Raw genomic sequence first — 14,547 nt, forward strand, 5'->3', positions numbered from 1 at the left:
CTCCTCAACGCCCGTCGTTGGTGAAGCTCCCTCCCTCCGCCCTTCCCCTAGCTTTCTCTTTCTCTTTCTCTTTTCCCTTCCCTGGAAGGAACTCCAGGAGCAGGAGCAGGAGGAGAGGGAGGCCCTCCTCTGTTCTTCTCCCTCCTCAACATCCTTCCATCCATTCAATTTAAACTGAAGTTGCCACCTCAAAAAACCTCCATCGCCGTGATTGCCCGGTACGTACGTCGTCCCTCATGGCGGCCGCCCGAGGCCGAGGCGTCCTTCTCGCCGTCCTCCTCTTGATGATGGTGGCGTTTGCGTTCGTCGGCGCAGACATATACAAGCCAACGGACTCCATTCTGGTTCACTGCGGGTCGGACAAGGACGGGCAAGACGAGGACGGCAGGAAGTGGACCGCCGACAAGGACAGCAAGTGGCTCCCCGACGGGGGCAAGTCCTCCGTCATGGGCACCGCCGACGTGCCGGACCCGTCGCTCCCCTCCCCTGTGCCCTACATGACGGCGCGGGTCTTCCCCAAGGAGACCGCCTACACCTTCCCCGTGGCCGACGCCGACCGCCACTGGGTGCGCCTCCACTTCTACCCGGCGGCCTACCACGGCATCCCCGCCGACCACTTCTTCTTCTCCGTCACCACCTCCACCGGCGTCACGCTGCTCCGCAACTTCAGCGTCTACACCACCGCCAAGGCCCTCACCCAGGCCTACATCGTCCGGGAGTTCTCCCTCCCTCCCTCCACCACCGGCTCGCTCTCCCTCAAATTCACGCCCACCGCCATGAACAACGCCTCCTACGCCTTCGTCAACGGCATCGAGATCATCTCCATGCCCAGCTTCTTCGGCGACCCGGCCACGCTGGTCGGTCTCGACGACCAGTCCCTCGACGCCAGCGCCGGCAACCTGCAGACCATGTACCGGCTCAGCGTCGGCGGCTCCTACATCCCTCCCGCCAACGACTCCGGGCTGTCCCGTGAGTGGTTCTCCGACACACCCTACGTCTACGGCGCCGCCACGGGCGTCACCTTCGAGGCCAACGACACGATCCCGATCAAGTACCCGACCCCCGCCGACGAGTATGCCGCGCCCGTCAGCATCTACGACTCGTTCCGCCACATGGGGCGCGACCCCAAGATGAACAGGAACAACAACCTCACCTGGGTGTTCGAGGTGGACGGCAACTTCACCTACCTCCTCCGCCTCCACTTCTGCTCGCTCATGGAAGACAAGATCAACCAGGTCGTCTTCGCCATCCTCGTCAACAACAAGACGGCCACCACCACCGGCAGCGCCGACATCATCGCCTGGGCCAAGGAGAAGAACCCTGCTAATCCCGGCGCGCCCGGCAAAGGCGTGCCGGTCTTCAAGGACTACGCCGTGTTCATGCCCGCCGCTCCGGCAGGCAGCGACACCATCCTCTGGCTCACGCTGCGCCCAGACACCGCCACCAATCCACAGTTCGTCAACGCTTTCCTCAACGGCCTGGAGGTCTTTAAGGTGAGCGACGCCTCCGGCAACCTGGCCGGCCCAAACCCCGACATCTCCAAGATGCTGGCGGAGGCCGAGCTGGGGGCCGTGGACGGGCAGTTCAGGGAGAAGCCGAGCAACGTCGGGGCGCTCATCGGCGGGGCGGCGGGCGGCGCGGCGGCGTTCGGGCTGGTGGCGGCCGTGTGCTTCGTGGCGTACCAGAGCAAGAGGAGGAGGGAGCTGAGCAGCAGCCCGTCGCACTCCTCCTCCGGGTGGCTGCCGGTGTACGGCGGCAACTCGCAGACGAGCGTGAGCAAGTCGTCGGGCGGCAGGAGCGCGGTGACGCTGAACCCCAACATCACGGCCATGTGCCGGCACTTCTCGTTCCAGGAGATAAAGTCGGCGACCAAGGGGTTCGACGAGTCGCTGGTGATCGGCGTGGGCGGGTTCGGGAAGGTGTACCGGGGGGTGGTGGACGGGGACACCAAGGTGGCCATCAAGCGGAGCAACCCGTCGTCGGAGCAGGGGGTGCTGGAATTCCAGACGGAGATCGAGATGCTGTCCAAGCTGCGGCACAAGCACCTGGTGTCCCTCATCGGGTGCTGCGAGGACAACGGCGAGATGATCCTGGTGTACGACTACATGGCGCACGGCACGCTGCGGGAGCACCTGTACAAGAGCGGCAAGCCGCCGCTGCCGTGGAGGCAGCGGCTGGAGATCGTGATCGGCGCCGCCCGGGGGCTCCACTACCTCCACACGGGCGCCAAGTACACCATCATCCACCGCGACGTCAAGACCACCAACATCCTGGTGGACGAGAAGTGGGTGGCCAAGGTGTCCGACTTCGGGCTGTCCAAGACGGGGCCGACGGTGCAGAACCAGACGCACGTGAGCACCATGGTGAAGGGCAGCTTCGGGTACCTGGACCCGGAGTACTTCCGGCGGCAGAAGCTGACGGAGAAGTCGGACGTCTACTCGTTCGGCGTGGTGCTGTTCGAGGTGCTGTGCGGGCGGCCGGCGCTGAACCCGAGCCTGCCGCGGGAGCAGGTGAGCCTGGCGGACCACGCGCTGAGCTGCCAGCGGAAGGGCACCCTGGAGGAGATCATCGACCCGGTGCTGGAGGGGAAGATCGCGCCCGACTGCCTCAAGAAGTTCGCCGAGACGGCGGAGAAGTGCCTGGCGGACCAGGGCGTGGACCGGCCGTCCATGGGCGACGTGCTGTGGAACCTCGAGTTCGCGCTGCAGCAGCAGGACACCTTCGAGAACGGCGGGAAGCCGCCCGAGGTGGACGACTACAGCAGCAGCTTCACCATCACCCCGCCGTCCATGGAGGAGAGCCTGGCGGCCAACGCGGCGGCGCTCTCGCTCATCAGCGAGGACATGGACGAGGAGGACATCGCCAACAGCGTCATCTTCTCCCAGATCGCAAAACCCACCGGACGATGATCTTCACTCCACTTCGCTTCACTTCACTTGATGCACGGACGTCTCGTCTCGTGTAACAGATGAGATCAGATCCTAGATCAGATCGAATGTGTTGTAGTACCCCTCCCTACGTACCACCAGCACACAAGACAGCAGACATGCATGCATTCATGGAAATGCATGCATGCAGACGGCCCGTCGATCGGCCTGGGTGGGTGCATCGGAGACTGTGTCGTACGTACCAGCTGCTCTATATACTGTATGTATATGTATGTATGTATATGTTCCCCAATTAGTGTAAAGGAAAACTTGTAATACAAACTCGAGTCTTCTTCAACTTCAACTGTGGTGTGGCCGACCGGCGTGGGTGATAGATGTAAATGGAAATGGGAAGCAGTTGATAACGTTCAAGGCATTGTTCGAATTTGCTCGGACCTGTTTCTTCACGCTGAAAGACTTGTTATCTACCCATTAGTGGTTGGTTCCGGCAATGACGGCGCCTTAGCATCGTTCCCAATCATTCTCGTTGTATTCCCTCTGCAAAGAGATGGTCGGTGAGCATATGGTTCCCGCTATAGCTTTTTTCTCTCTCATTGTTTTGATCACTTTGAAGTTCTTTTTACTCCACCAGGGCATATTTTTTTTATCTTGTTTGATTTTGGTGTGATTTTTATGTGTATGCGTGTTGTTGTTGTTGTTGCTTGTATGTATTTTAGCTATGTAGCACCGTGTGCTTATTCTGTTTGTATCTCCTTGATGCTCTATTTTAAGGAAATAAAATCCACCCTTGCGGGAAAGAAAAGCACCTCAATCATAATGAGCATTATGATCACTATCGCCATCAGAACAAGCCGCCAACGCGCCGCAGTAGCCGCTCCCCTACCGGAGTTGGCTTGATCTTATCGATGACAACCAAGAAGTCTCGTGCACATGCCCCTAAGGACCAGCGCCCTAGAGTCGCAGTCGTCGTTGTTGATCGTCGTTGTTGAACCCTTGAATAGATCTGAAACAACGGCCATCATATCTCTCCGTCTTGCATGCATGACGAGAAACCGTACCTTTCCACCCCAAGGAGACGGCATGAATCTACGCCGAAGCCCCGTTGACTATGTCTAGATGGACGAACTCGAGGAGGATCGAAGCTTGGAAGAAAACTAAAAACCCTAACCTAAACTATTAGCCGGAGCGAAGGCATTGAAATTCCCCTCCCCACCGCAGGTCGTCGGAGTGGCAGACAGAGGGGAGGTGAACCCATGGGCTCAACGGAGAAGTTTGGAGGGAAGAGTTGGCCCTAGCCGCCGAGGGGAAGGAAGAAAACGGTTGAAAAAAAGTCACAACTCTATCCCGAATATAGAATTTTTTTTGCAATGGTCAAACTTGAAAAATGTTGTACTTTAGACAAATCTACCTGCTCCATCCAAATATATAGGGCCTAATATGTTTTTGAGGTTGCCTTTAACCATTGATAAAAATATTAATATATGAGATCTATAATATAAAAATTATATCATTAGAAGCTCCTTTCACATAGCAATTTGGCGGTATGCTTTTTGTAACATGCATGTCATATATTATTGCTCTAACTTGTGGTCCAATATGACATCAAAAAACATATTTTTTTCCCTATATATTTGAATGGAGGGAGTAAAAAATGGGAGCGGCTAGGCTACTTCCATACTGAATATGAATATGGAGGCTGCCAATAGTATGGCGCTCTGCTAGAGTTGTTCTTACTCATGCATGCATGCATATATTTCAAGATGATAAACAAACCGAAGAAAGTTTCTTTGCTAGTACTACTTGTTTCCATCTTCCTTGTAGTAGTAGTAGTATTAGTTTGACCAAGAAGGAAGGTAGCAAGAAAGAAACGTAGCTGGCCGTATATGTGGTGTGGAGTTGATTAGCTTGTTGTGTTTTGACTTTGAATTCGTCCATGTACTAGTGATTCTGAGCTGCCTGTTTAGCCCAGTTTTTTTTTGACAAAAGAGAGCATTCTCTCCTATTTCCATTAAAAGAAATCACCATGTCTTACAGCAAAGCGGGAAACAAACTAAAGAAGCATCAGATAACTCCACTCCCCTACGCAGCCATCACTACCCTACTGAGGAGGGGAGGAAAGCCATCCCTTCCCTCCAAAACCACCTCAAGGCAGCAACCCTATAGGGAGTGGTCCAAAGTCTGGGTTCATAGAGAACCCCGCCTTGGAATGGAAACATTCTTTTACATAGAAGACATACATCCTGATTAAAGTCTTAACAACAAACAGAAGATCATGGGCTGACTGGAAATCAGAAAGGAAGCAAGCCAGATTGCAGTGAAAGTAGTTATTCATCGCAGCAACAGATTCGTCCTGAAGTTTATTAGCGTCATCCCAGGATCCTCCCAGTCTTCAGGCGCCACCCGTGAGCTGCTTTGAACACTTCTTCCGCCACCTCGCTTACTTGTTTCACTCCAGCCTCCATCATCTTACTTCTTACGGGGTTTGTCTGCAAAATATTCCAATCAATTAGATTTTTGAGAAACAGGTTAACCGGCACGCAAGGATCATTCACCCTGTTGTTATAAAAAATAATGTTGTTCCTTAGCTTCCAAATAGTCCAGCAGATCGCTGAAATTCCTATCATGACCAAACCTTTTTCATCTTTTCCAAAGGTCTTTACCCAGGTTTTCATTATTGCATCCAGGGTTTCTGGAATGTTTCTCAAATTGAAAGCACATTTCAAAATGTTCCACAACAATCTAGCTACTGAACAGGATAGGAAAAGGTGATTAATATTTTCTTTACGGCCACAGAAAGGGCATCTATCATCCCCTTTCCACCCCCTGCGAAGCAGATTGTCTTTGGTAAGAATACTGTTCCTAAGAGCCAACCACATGAAAACCTTGATTCTGGGTGGCATTTTGATCTTCCACATGTAAAGGTGTGGATATTTGACACCATTTTAAATCAAGTGTCTGTAAAAGGATTTTATAGTATATATCCCTTTTTTTGGTCAAAGACCACTTTACCTCATCTTTATCCTCGTTTAGAGTTATTGAACTACAAACTTCTTTAATATGTTCCCATAACTCTCTAGCATCTCCGATCAGAGTTCTTCTAAAATGCACATTACCTAAGCTATTTTCAAACACCTCCTTAACTGTTTTCTTTTTATCAAAACAAAGCTCATAGAGTCTAGGGAAGTTTTTACTTAGTGGGGCAAAGCCAATCCACCAGTCTTCCCAAAAGCGTGTTCTATCTCCATTTCCAATCCTAAACTTGCACAAAGAGGCAAAATGATCTCTATATTTCAGTATCTCCCTCCAAAACTGGGAATCTCCCTGTTTGGCCAGTACATTACCCAGGTTTTTATTTTTAACATATTTTTTTTCCAAATAATATTTTGCCACAACCCCTCAGTTGTGTAAAGTTTCCACCACCACTTACACAGCAATGCTTTGTTCATATATGTAAGATTTTGAATTCCCAAACCCCCCATATCTTTTGGTCTGCATACCTCAGACCACTTTACTAGATGGTATTTTCTTTTTTAGTCACTCTCCTGCCACAACAGTCTGGCTCTAAAGAAATCCATGCGTTTTCCCACCCCAGCGGGGAGCCCATAAAAGGACATCATAAAATATGGTATGCCCGTCAGAGACGATTGAATCAGTGTGACCCTCCCTGCGCTAGCAAGCAATCTGCCTTGCCAGGTTTCACACTTTCTCTCCATCTTATTCTCTGGAGGTTTCCAATGTTTATTGCGAATTCTATTTTTATCTATAGGCAGTCCTAAATATTTCATGGGCAAGGCACCCACTGGACATGTGAAGATTTTTGTATATTCATCTTTCTTATTAACGGCTTCCCCAAACAGGAAAAGCTCACTTTTATGAAAATTAATCTTCAGCCCTGACATTTGTTCAAACAAGCACATAATGTATTTCAAATTATGTGCACTTTCTATATCATCTTGCAATAGGAATATGGTATCATCTGGATATTGTAGCATATTAACCCCATTTGGAGTATATTCATTTAAAACCCCCTTCACTAGCCCACTTTCTCTGGCATTATCTAACATGATTGCCAGGGCATCAGCAGCCAGGTCAAAGTTTAGGGGGGACAGGGAATCCCCCTGCCTTAACCCCTTGTGAGTAGGAAAATATTTCCCTAGATTCTCATTAACTTTGACACAAACTTTCCCCCTTCTAATAGTTTCCATAACCCAATCAATCCATTTGTCTGGAAACCCTTTCATTCTCAACATTTGAAAGAGGAAAGACCAATTGATTTTGTCATATGCCTTTTCAAAATCAATTTTCAAAAGCAGAGCACTTTCTTTTTTCTTTTTTATGCTATTCAAAGCCTCATGAAGGATCAAAACTCCTTCCATAATGTATCTACCTTTAATAAAAGCAGTCTGAACAGGGGAGATAACATCAGCAGCCACCAAGTTCAGCCTGTTCATTAATACTTTTGTAATAATTTTGAAGCAAACATTCAGCAAGCAAATTGGCCTGAATTTCTGTATTTTATTAGCATCTTTTCCTTTTGGGACTAGAGTTATAATCCCATAGTTTAATCTACTGATGTCAATTTTCCTACTAGCAAAGTCATCCAGCAAAGCTTTTAAATCATGTTTCACCAGTTCCCAGTAATGCTGACAAAATTCAGCAGTGAAGCCATCTGGTCCAGGTGATTTATTGTGTGCCATTTTAAAGACAACCTTTTTGATTTCCTCCAAAGAAAATTCTTCAATCGGAATTTTTTCATATTTCTCTTGAATCTTAGTAGGGTTATCAATATTTAATGAGACAGAGGAGTTATCAGGTGGACCAAACAAATTTTTATAGAAAATGGTGATATATTCTATCAAATTCTTATCCCCTTCTATCACCCCCTCATCCTGTTCTAACCTGTTGATTCTGTTTCTTCTAAGTCTCCCATTTGCCTTGGCATGGAAGAATTTAGTGTTGCTATCCCCCTCCAGAGTCTCATCAATCTTGGCTCTCTGCCTCCATTTAGTCTCCTTCTGTTTAAGCAGTCTATCAAGCTGTGCTCTCAGTTCTATCTATTCTTTTTTATCAGCAGATGTAAGACCATTGATCTCACAATTTTTATCAATAATATCCAATTTTAGTAGGATATCCTTTTTCAGTTCTATATACCAGGCATTCATATTTCTGTTCCACCTTTTAAGTTTGGGTCTTAAATTTCTAAATTTCCCTAGCAATCTATCTATGCTGTCCCCTTTAATATTAGGATCATTCCAGACTTTTTGAACAATTTCATCAATTCCTTCTCTCAGGAACCAAGCATTTTCAAACCTGAAAATTGGATCAGATTTTTGAAAATCTCCAGAATCTAGGAAAAGAGGAGTGTGGTCAGATTTCTCTCTAGTTAAAGCTGTCACTTGGGTTAGTGGATATGCCTCTTCCCACTCTGTGGTACAAAGGGTTCTATCTAGCTTTTCAAAGGTAGGAATATGCATATTATCCCCCCAAGTGAATTGCCTCCCATTCATGTCAAGCTCTCTCACCCCAGCTTGTTCCAAGATGGCATTGAATAAGAAACTCCAATGTCCAGGAGCCCCTGGTTTGTTTTTCTCACTAGCTTTTCTAATAATATTAAAATCACCTCCAATCAAAATTGGATTAATACTATTTTGAAAAACTCTGGACAACTCAGCAAGAAATAAAGCTTTTCTTTCTGGTTGTGCATCTCCATATATCACCACTAGGTCCCAAATAAACCTATTTTTAATATCCTGAACTGTCATCTTTATATGGTAATCCCCTTCATCCTGTGAGATCACATCTAAAGTGGTATAATTAACCCCCACGAGAAGACCCCCAGATTTCCCCCTAGCTGGGGTGAAATGCCAGTGGAAATCCCTCCCTGCACAAATTTGTTGCATATCATTTCTAGAAAATTGTTGTCTCATAGTCTCTTGTAGTCCCAGGAAATCCACTTTCATATCCATAATCATTTCCCTAAGGAATCTTTTTATGATGTCCCCCCCAAATCCTCTCATGTTCCAAAAAATCCCCCTCATCTTTTTTTCTTATTTTTCCTACTAGAAGATTCCAGAGTCTTGATAGCAGAGGAAATTTTAACTCCAGAACCTCTGGTAGTTTTACCTCTTTTCCTCTCTTTTTTTGATGATAAAAGCTCTTTTAATAGTTCCCAATCTTCATTCTCTTCCTCTTCTCCCTCATTCCCCATTATCTAATAAATCTTCTAGAGAATGTTCTCCAGTATCAATTATATTAGGCTCTTCAGGCATATAGTTTTGTTTTTGATTGTTACTATAATCTACTAGCCACATATCAATCCTTGCCTGTTCAGCCATTTTTATTAACTCCAGATTATGGTTAACAATGTCAGGTTTATTTCCCAAATTAACTCCAACCCCTCAGCAATCTGTTGTAGAAGATTATTGGACCTAGAGATAATATCAGAAGGTGTGTACTCACCATAGTTGTTCTTCTGAGCCACTCTCTCTTTAGCCAGTTCACTGATCTTTTTGTCTTCTTTGCCTTTCAATCTAATGCATCTCCTCAATTCTTCTTCTTCTTCTTCTTCTTCTTCTTGAGATTCCAGCTCCCCTTTCCCAGCCTTCTTGATTTTAGTTTCAAAGGAGTCAGTCTCCTGACTAGCTGTATAGTCCACAGGCTCCATATAGCCCAGCCCTACAGCCTGCTCAATCAAGTCTAAGTCTGTCATTTCCCCCTCCTCCTGTTTGTCTTCTGCTGCTGCTCCCCCCTCAGTGTCCTCTTTTTCCTCTTCACTTTCAATGTTTTTTCCCCTGACTGTGACCCCCTCACCTCTTCACTTGCTTTCATATTGATTTGCAACAGTTCATGCTGTCTTTTGACCTCCTTTTCCAGGGTTTTCCTTATGATATCCATTTCTTTTCTCTTCTTTTCCTCCAACATAAGCTGTGCAGTCTGTCTGGTTGCTAGCTCCTCTGCTTTCTGTAACCTGGCCCTTAAACTTTCTTCTTCACCCTGAACATCTCCAGCTACCCCTGTCCCTGTCTTTTCCTTGTTTATTTCATTTTTTTGGTGCACATCTCCTGTTTTGAGCACCACTTGTTCATATTATTGCAACCCCAAGCTCCCCAGACTGACATTTGACTTCCCAGATTCAGATTGTTTGCTCTTTTTCTGTATCTCATTCTCCCTCTGTGTTTCAGAACTTTCCAAGTCAAGATAGTCAAAGATTTTCCTTTTATTCCCTTCTTCAAATTTGTACCAACCCTGTTCTGCAATGGAATCAAACTCAAAACTGATATCATAAAGCAGCAGGTCTTTAGTGGTTATCTCAGTGCCAGCAGGTATTTTATGTAGATCTCTCACTCCCACTTTCACCCTAATCTCTTCTTTGGAATATATGTGTTCTATATCTACTTCAACCACTGGCCCTAGAGCTAAACCAATCTCACATGAACCCAAGTAATGGCTCAGAGTATCAGGCACCCCCCACATTTTGATCCAAACCAAGTGAAGTTTCCCTTTTGCTTTATCATCTGGACTCCAGAAATCCACCTCCACCATGGCCCCTGTGCCAAGCAGGGTGAACTTGCCAAAGTTTTTTAGCTCCACCAGCTTGGCCTTACTGGGGAATCTCATAAGAAAAGTTTTTGGGCTCTGAAATTTGGCTCTCCAAGTCCATCCCCAGTCAAACATTTTGCTGAAACCATAAGCCACAGTGGTGTCATTTAGCTGTCCTTCCTGCACAGTAACCAAAGCCATGGGATTGATGTGTTCAGTAGCTACAATATCTTTGGTATTTTGTACCAGAAGGCATCCCAATCCCCTGGCCCCATATCCAACATACTTGGCAACTGGTTTGGTCTGTTTCTGTGACGCCCCCGATTTGACCGTACACTAATCATGCACGCAAATGTGTACGATCAAGATCAGGGACTCACGGGAAGATATCACAACACAACTCTAAAACATAAATAAGTAATACAAGCATTATAATACAAGCCAGGGGCCTCGAGGGCTCGAATACAAGTGCTCGATCATAGACGAGTCAGCGGAAGCAGCAATATCTGAGTACAGACATAAGTTAAACAGGTTTGCCTTAAGAAGTCTAGCACAAAAGTAGCGACGATCGAAAAGGCAAGGCCTCCTGCCTGGGACCTCCTAACTACTCCTCGAAGCCGAACTCCATGTAGCATCATCCTCGGGATCTCTAGCTCCTGGACTCCAGCATCTGGTTGCGACAATCAGGTATAGAAAGGGGAAAAGAGGGAGAAAAGCAACCGTGAGTACTCATCCAAAGTACTCGCAAGCAAGGAGCTACACTACATATGCATGGGTATATGTGTAAAGGGGCATATCAGTGGACTGAACTGCAGAATGCCAGAATAAGAGGGGGATAGCTAGTCCTGTCGACGACTACGCTTCTGGCCATCTCCATCTTGCAGCATGTAGAAGAGAGTAGATGGAAGTCCTCCAAGTAGCATCGCATAGCATAATCCTACCCGGCGATCCCCTCCTCGTCGCCCTGTTAGAGAGCGATCACCGGGTTGTATCTGGCGCTTGGAAGGGTGTATTTTATTCAGTATCCAGTTCTAGTTGTCATAAGGTCAAGGTACAACTCCGGGTCGTCCTTTTACCGAGGGACACGGCTATTCGAATAGATAAACTTCCCTGCAGGGGTGCACCACATAACCCAACACGCTCGATCCCATTTGGCCGGACACACTTTTCTGGGTCATGCCCGGCCTCGTAAGATCAACGCGTCGCAGCCCTACCTAAGCACAACAGAGCGGTCAGCACGCCGGTCTAATCCTAAGCGCGCAGGGGTCTGGGCCCATCGCCCTATGCACACCTGCACGTTGCGAACGCGGCCGCGAGCAGACCTAGCAACCCACACAATCACGGCGGTTACGTCAAAGCGGTCCAACACGGCGCGCGCCACTCAGTCGCTGACGTCACGAAGGCTTCGGCTGATACCACGACGCCGGGATACCCATAACTACTCCCGCGTAGATGGTTAGTGCGTATAGACCAAATGGCCAGACTCAGATCAAATACCAAGATCTCGTTAAGCGTGTTAAGTATCTGCGAACGCCGACCAGGGCCAGGCCCACCTCTCTCCTAGGTGGTCTCAACCTGCCCTGTCGCTCCGCCACAAAGTAACAGTCGGGGGCCGTCAGGAACCCAGGCCCACCTCTACCGGGATGGAGCCACCTGTCCTTTCAGCCCCCTCATCAGAATCACTTGCGGGTACTCAACGAGCCGACCCGACTTTAGTCACCACATGTGTCATGTATATAATGTATATAGTATATACCCGTGATCACCTCCCGAAGTGATCACAGCCCAGTAGTATAGCATGGCAGACGGACAAGAGTGTAGGGCCACTGATGGAACACTAGCATCCTATACTAAGCAGTAGGATAGCAGGTAAGGGTAACAACTGTAGCAACAATGACAGGCTATGCATCAGGATAGGATTAACGGAAAGAAGTAACATGCTACAATACTCTAATGCAAGCAGTATAGAGAAGAATAGGCGATATCTGGTGATCAAGGAGGGGGCTTGCCTGGTTGCTCCGGCAAGAAGGAGGGGTCGTCAACTCCGTAGTCGAACTGGGTAGCAGCAGCGTCGGTCTCGTTGTCTACCAGAGAAGGAGAGGGGGAAGAAACAGTAAATACGGAGCAAACAAAGCATCACAAAACATAAGGAGGCAAAACGCGGTGCTAGGTATGCCCTAACGCGGTAGTAAGCGATACCGGCGAAGGGGGGGAAACATCCGGGAAAATATCCCCGGTGTTTCACGTTTTCGGACAGATGAACCGGAGGTGAAATGTTGCAGGTTCACTATGCTAGGGACGTGTGGCTGACAAACGGACTACCTATTCGGATTCGTCTCGTCGTTCTGAGCAACTTTCATGTTGAAAATATTTTAATCCGAGTTACGGATTAAAAGATATGATTTTCTAAAGATTTTATTAATTTCTGGAATTTAATTAATTATTTAATTTTATTCAAAAATGGATTTATGACATCAGCATGATGCCATGCTGACATCAGCAGTCAACTGGGGTTGACTAAGTCAAACTGACACGTGGGTCCAGTGGGACCCACCTGTCATTCTCTGTTTAGGTTAATTAGGGTTTAGCTAATTAATTACTGTTTAATTAAATTAACTAATTAATTAGATTAATTTAAACAGGGTTAATTAACTTAATTAATTAACTAATTAATTAATTACTTTTACTTTTATTTTTATTTTTATTTTCTTCATTTATTTATTTATTAATTTTTATTAATTAAGTTATTCTTATTATTTATTTATTTATTTATTATTTTTATTTTTTTAATTCCTTTTTTTGTTCTCAGGGGCGTGTGGCCCCCTAGTCAGTGGCTCAGGAGGAGCCATAGCGGGTGTGGGCTACGGGCACAGCCCGAACGAGCGAGGGGGGTACGGGCGACGGGCGCCAGCCCATCGGGGCCCTTGCCCAGGCCAGCAGCAGGGCGCCGGCGGCCAAGGGCGGCGCTAGGCGAGGCCGCGGCCGGTGCAAGGAGTAAGGCAGGCGCGTTGGTTCCCAAGGTCGGGCGCGGGTGGAGGTGGCCGCGGACGGCAGTGGCTGGGGCGCGAGGCAGGCGGGCGGGCACCGCGATGGTGGGCGCGAGGAGCGGGACAACGCGGGGACGGCTGGTGCGGTGCGCGCGCTGGAGCTAGGAGGGGATGGTGACCGCGACCGGGATAGCGCGGGCCCGTGGCCACGCACGGGCGACGGGTGTGTGCGAGGAAAGTAGCGGGAGGGGGGGGGGGAAGGAGCTCACCCCCGATGCAGGGGTACGGGCGGCGAGGGTTGACGGAGTCCGTCGATGTGACGCCCCCGATTTGACCGTACACTAATCATGCACGCAAATGTGTACGATCAAGGTCAGGGACTCACGGGAAGATATCACAACACAACTCTACAACATAAATAAGTCATACAAGCATCATAATACAAGCCAGGGGCCTCGAGGGCTCGAATACAAGTGCTCGATCACAGGCGAGTCAGCGGAAGCAACAATATCTGAGTACAGACATAAGTTAAACAAGTTTGCCTTAAGAAGGCTAGCACAAACTGGGGTACAGATCGAACGAGGCGCAGGCCTCCTGCCTGGGATCCTCCTAACTACTCCTGGTCGTCGTCAGCGGCCTGCACGTAGTAGTAGGCACCTCCAGTGTCGTAGGTGTCGTCGTCGACGGTGGCGTCTGGCTCCTGGACTCCAACATCTGGTTGCGACAACCAGATAGATAGGAAAGGGGGAAAGAGGGAGAGAAGCAACCGTGAGTACTCATCCAAAGTACTCGCAAGCAAGGAGCTACACTACATATGCATGGGTATATGTGTAAAGGGGCATATCAGTGGACTGAACTGCAGAATGCCAGAATAAAAGGGGGATAGCTAGTCCTGTCGAAGACTACGCTTCTGGCCATCTCCATCTTGCAGCAGGTAGAAGAGAGTAGATTGAAGTCCTCCAAGTAGCATCGCATAGCATAATCCTACCCGGCGATCCCCTCCTCGTCGCCCTGTTAGAGAGCGATCACCGGGTTGTATCTGGCACTTGGAAGGGTGTATTTTATTCAGTATCCAGTTCTAGTTGTCATAAGGTCAAGGTACAACTCCGGGTCGTCCTTTTACCGAGGGACAC

General features: G+C 48.2%; 1 protein-coding gene across 1 annotated transcript; it reads left to right on the forward strand.

Moving 5' to 3' along the window:
- Window positions 1-3,221, forward strand: LOC123099282 (receptor-like protein kinase ANXUR1). Its single transcript, XM_044521466.1, has one exon. It carries the CDS (start codon window positions 237-239, stop codon window positions 2,907-2,909), a length of 2,673 nt encoding a protein of 890 aa, XP_044377401.1. The 5' UTR covers window positions 1-236; the 3' UTR covers window positions 2,910-3,221.
- The last annotated feature ends 11,326 nt before the right edge of the window (window positions 3,222-14,547 follow it).

The sequence above is a fragment of the Triticum aestivum genome, chromosome 4D, assembly GCF_018294505.1.
Source record: "Triticum aestivum cultivar Chinese Spring chromosome 4D, IWGSC CS RefSeq v2.1, whole genome shotgun sequence".
In the NCBI taxonomy this organism is placed as follows: Eukaryota; Viridiplantae; Streptophyta; class Magnoliopsida; order Poales; family Poaceae; genus Triticum; species Triticum aestivum.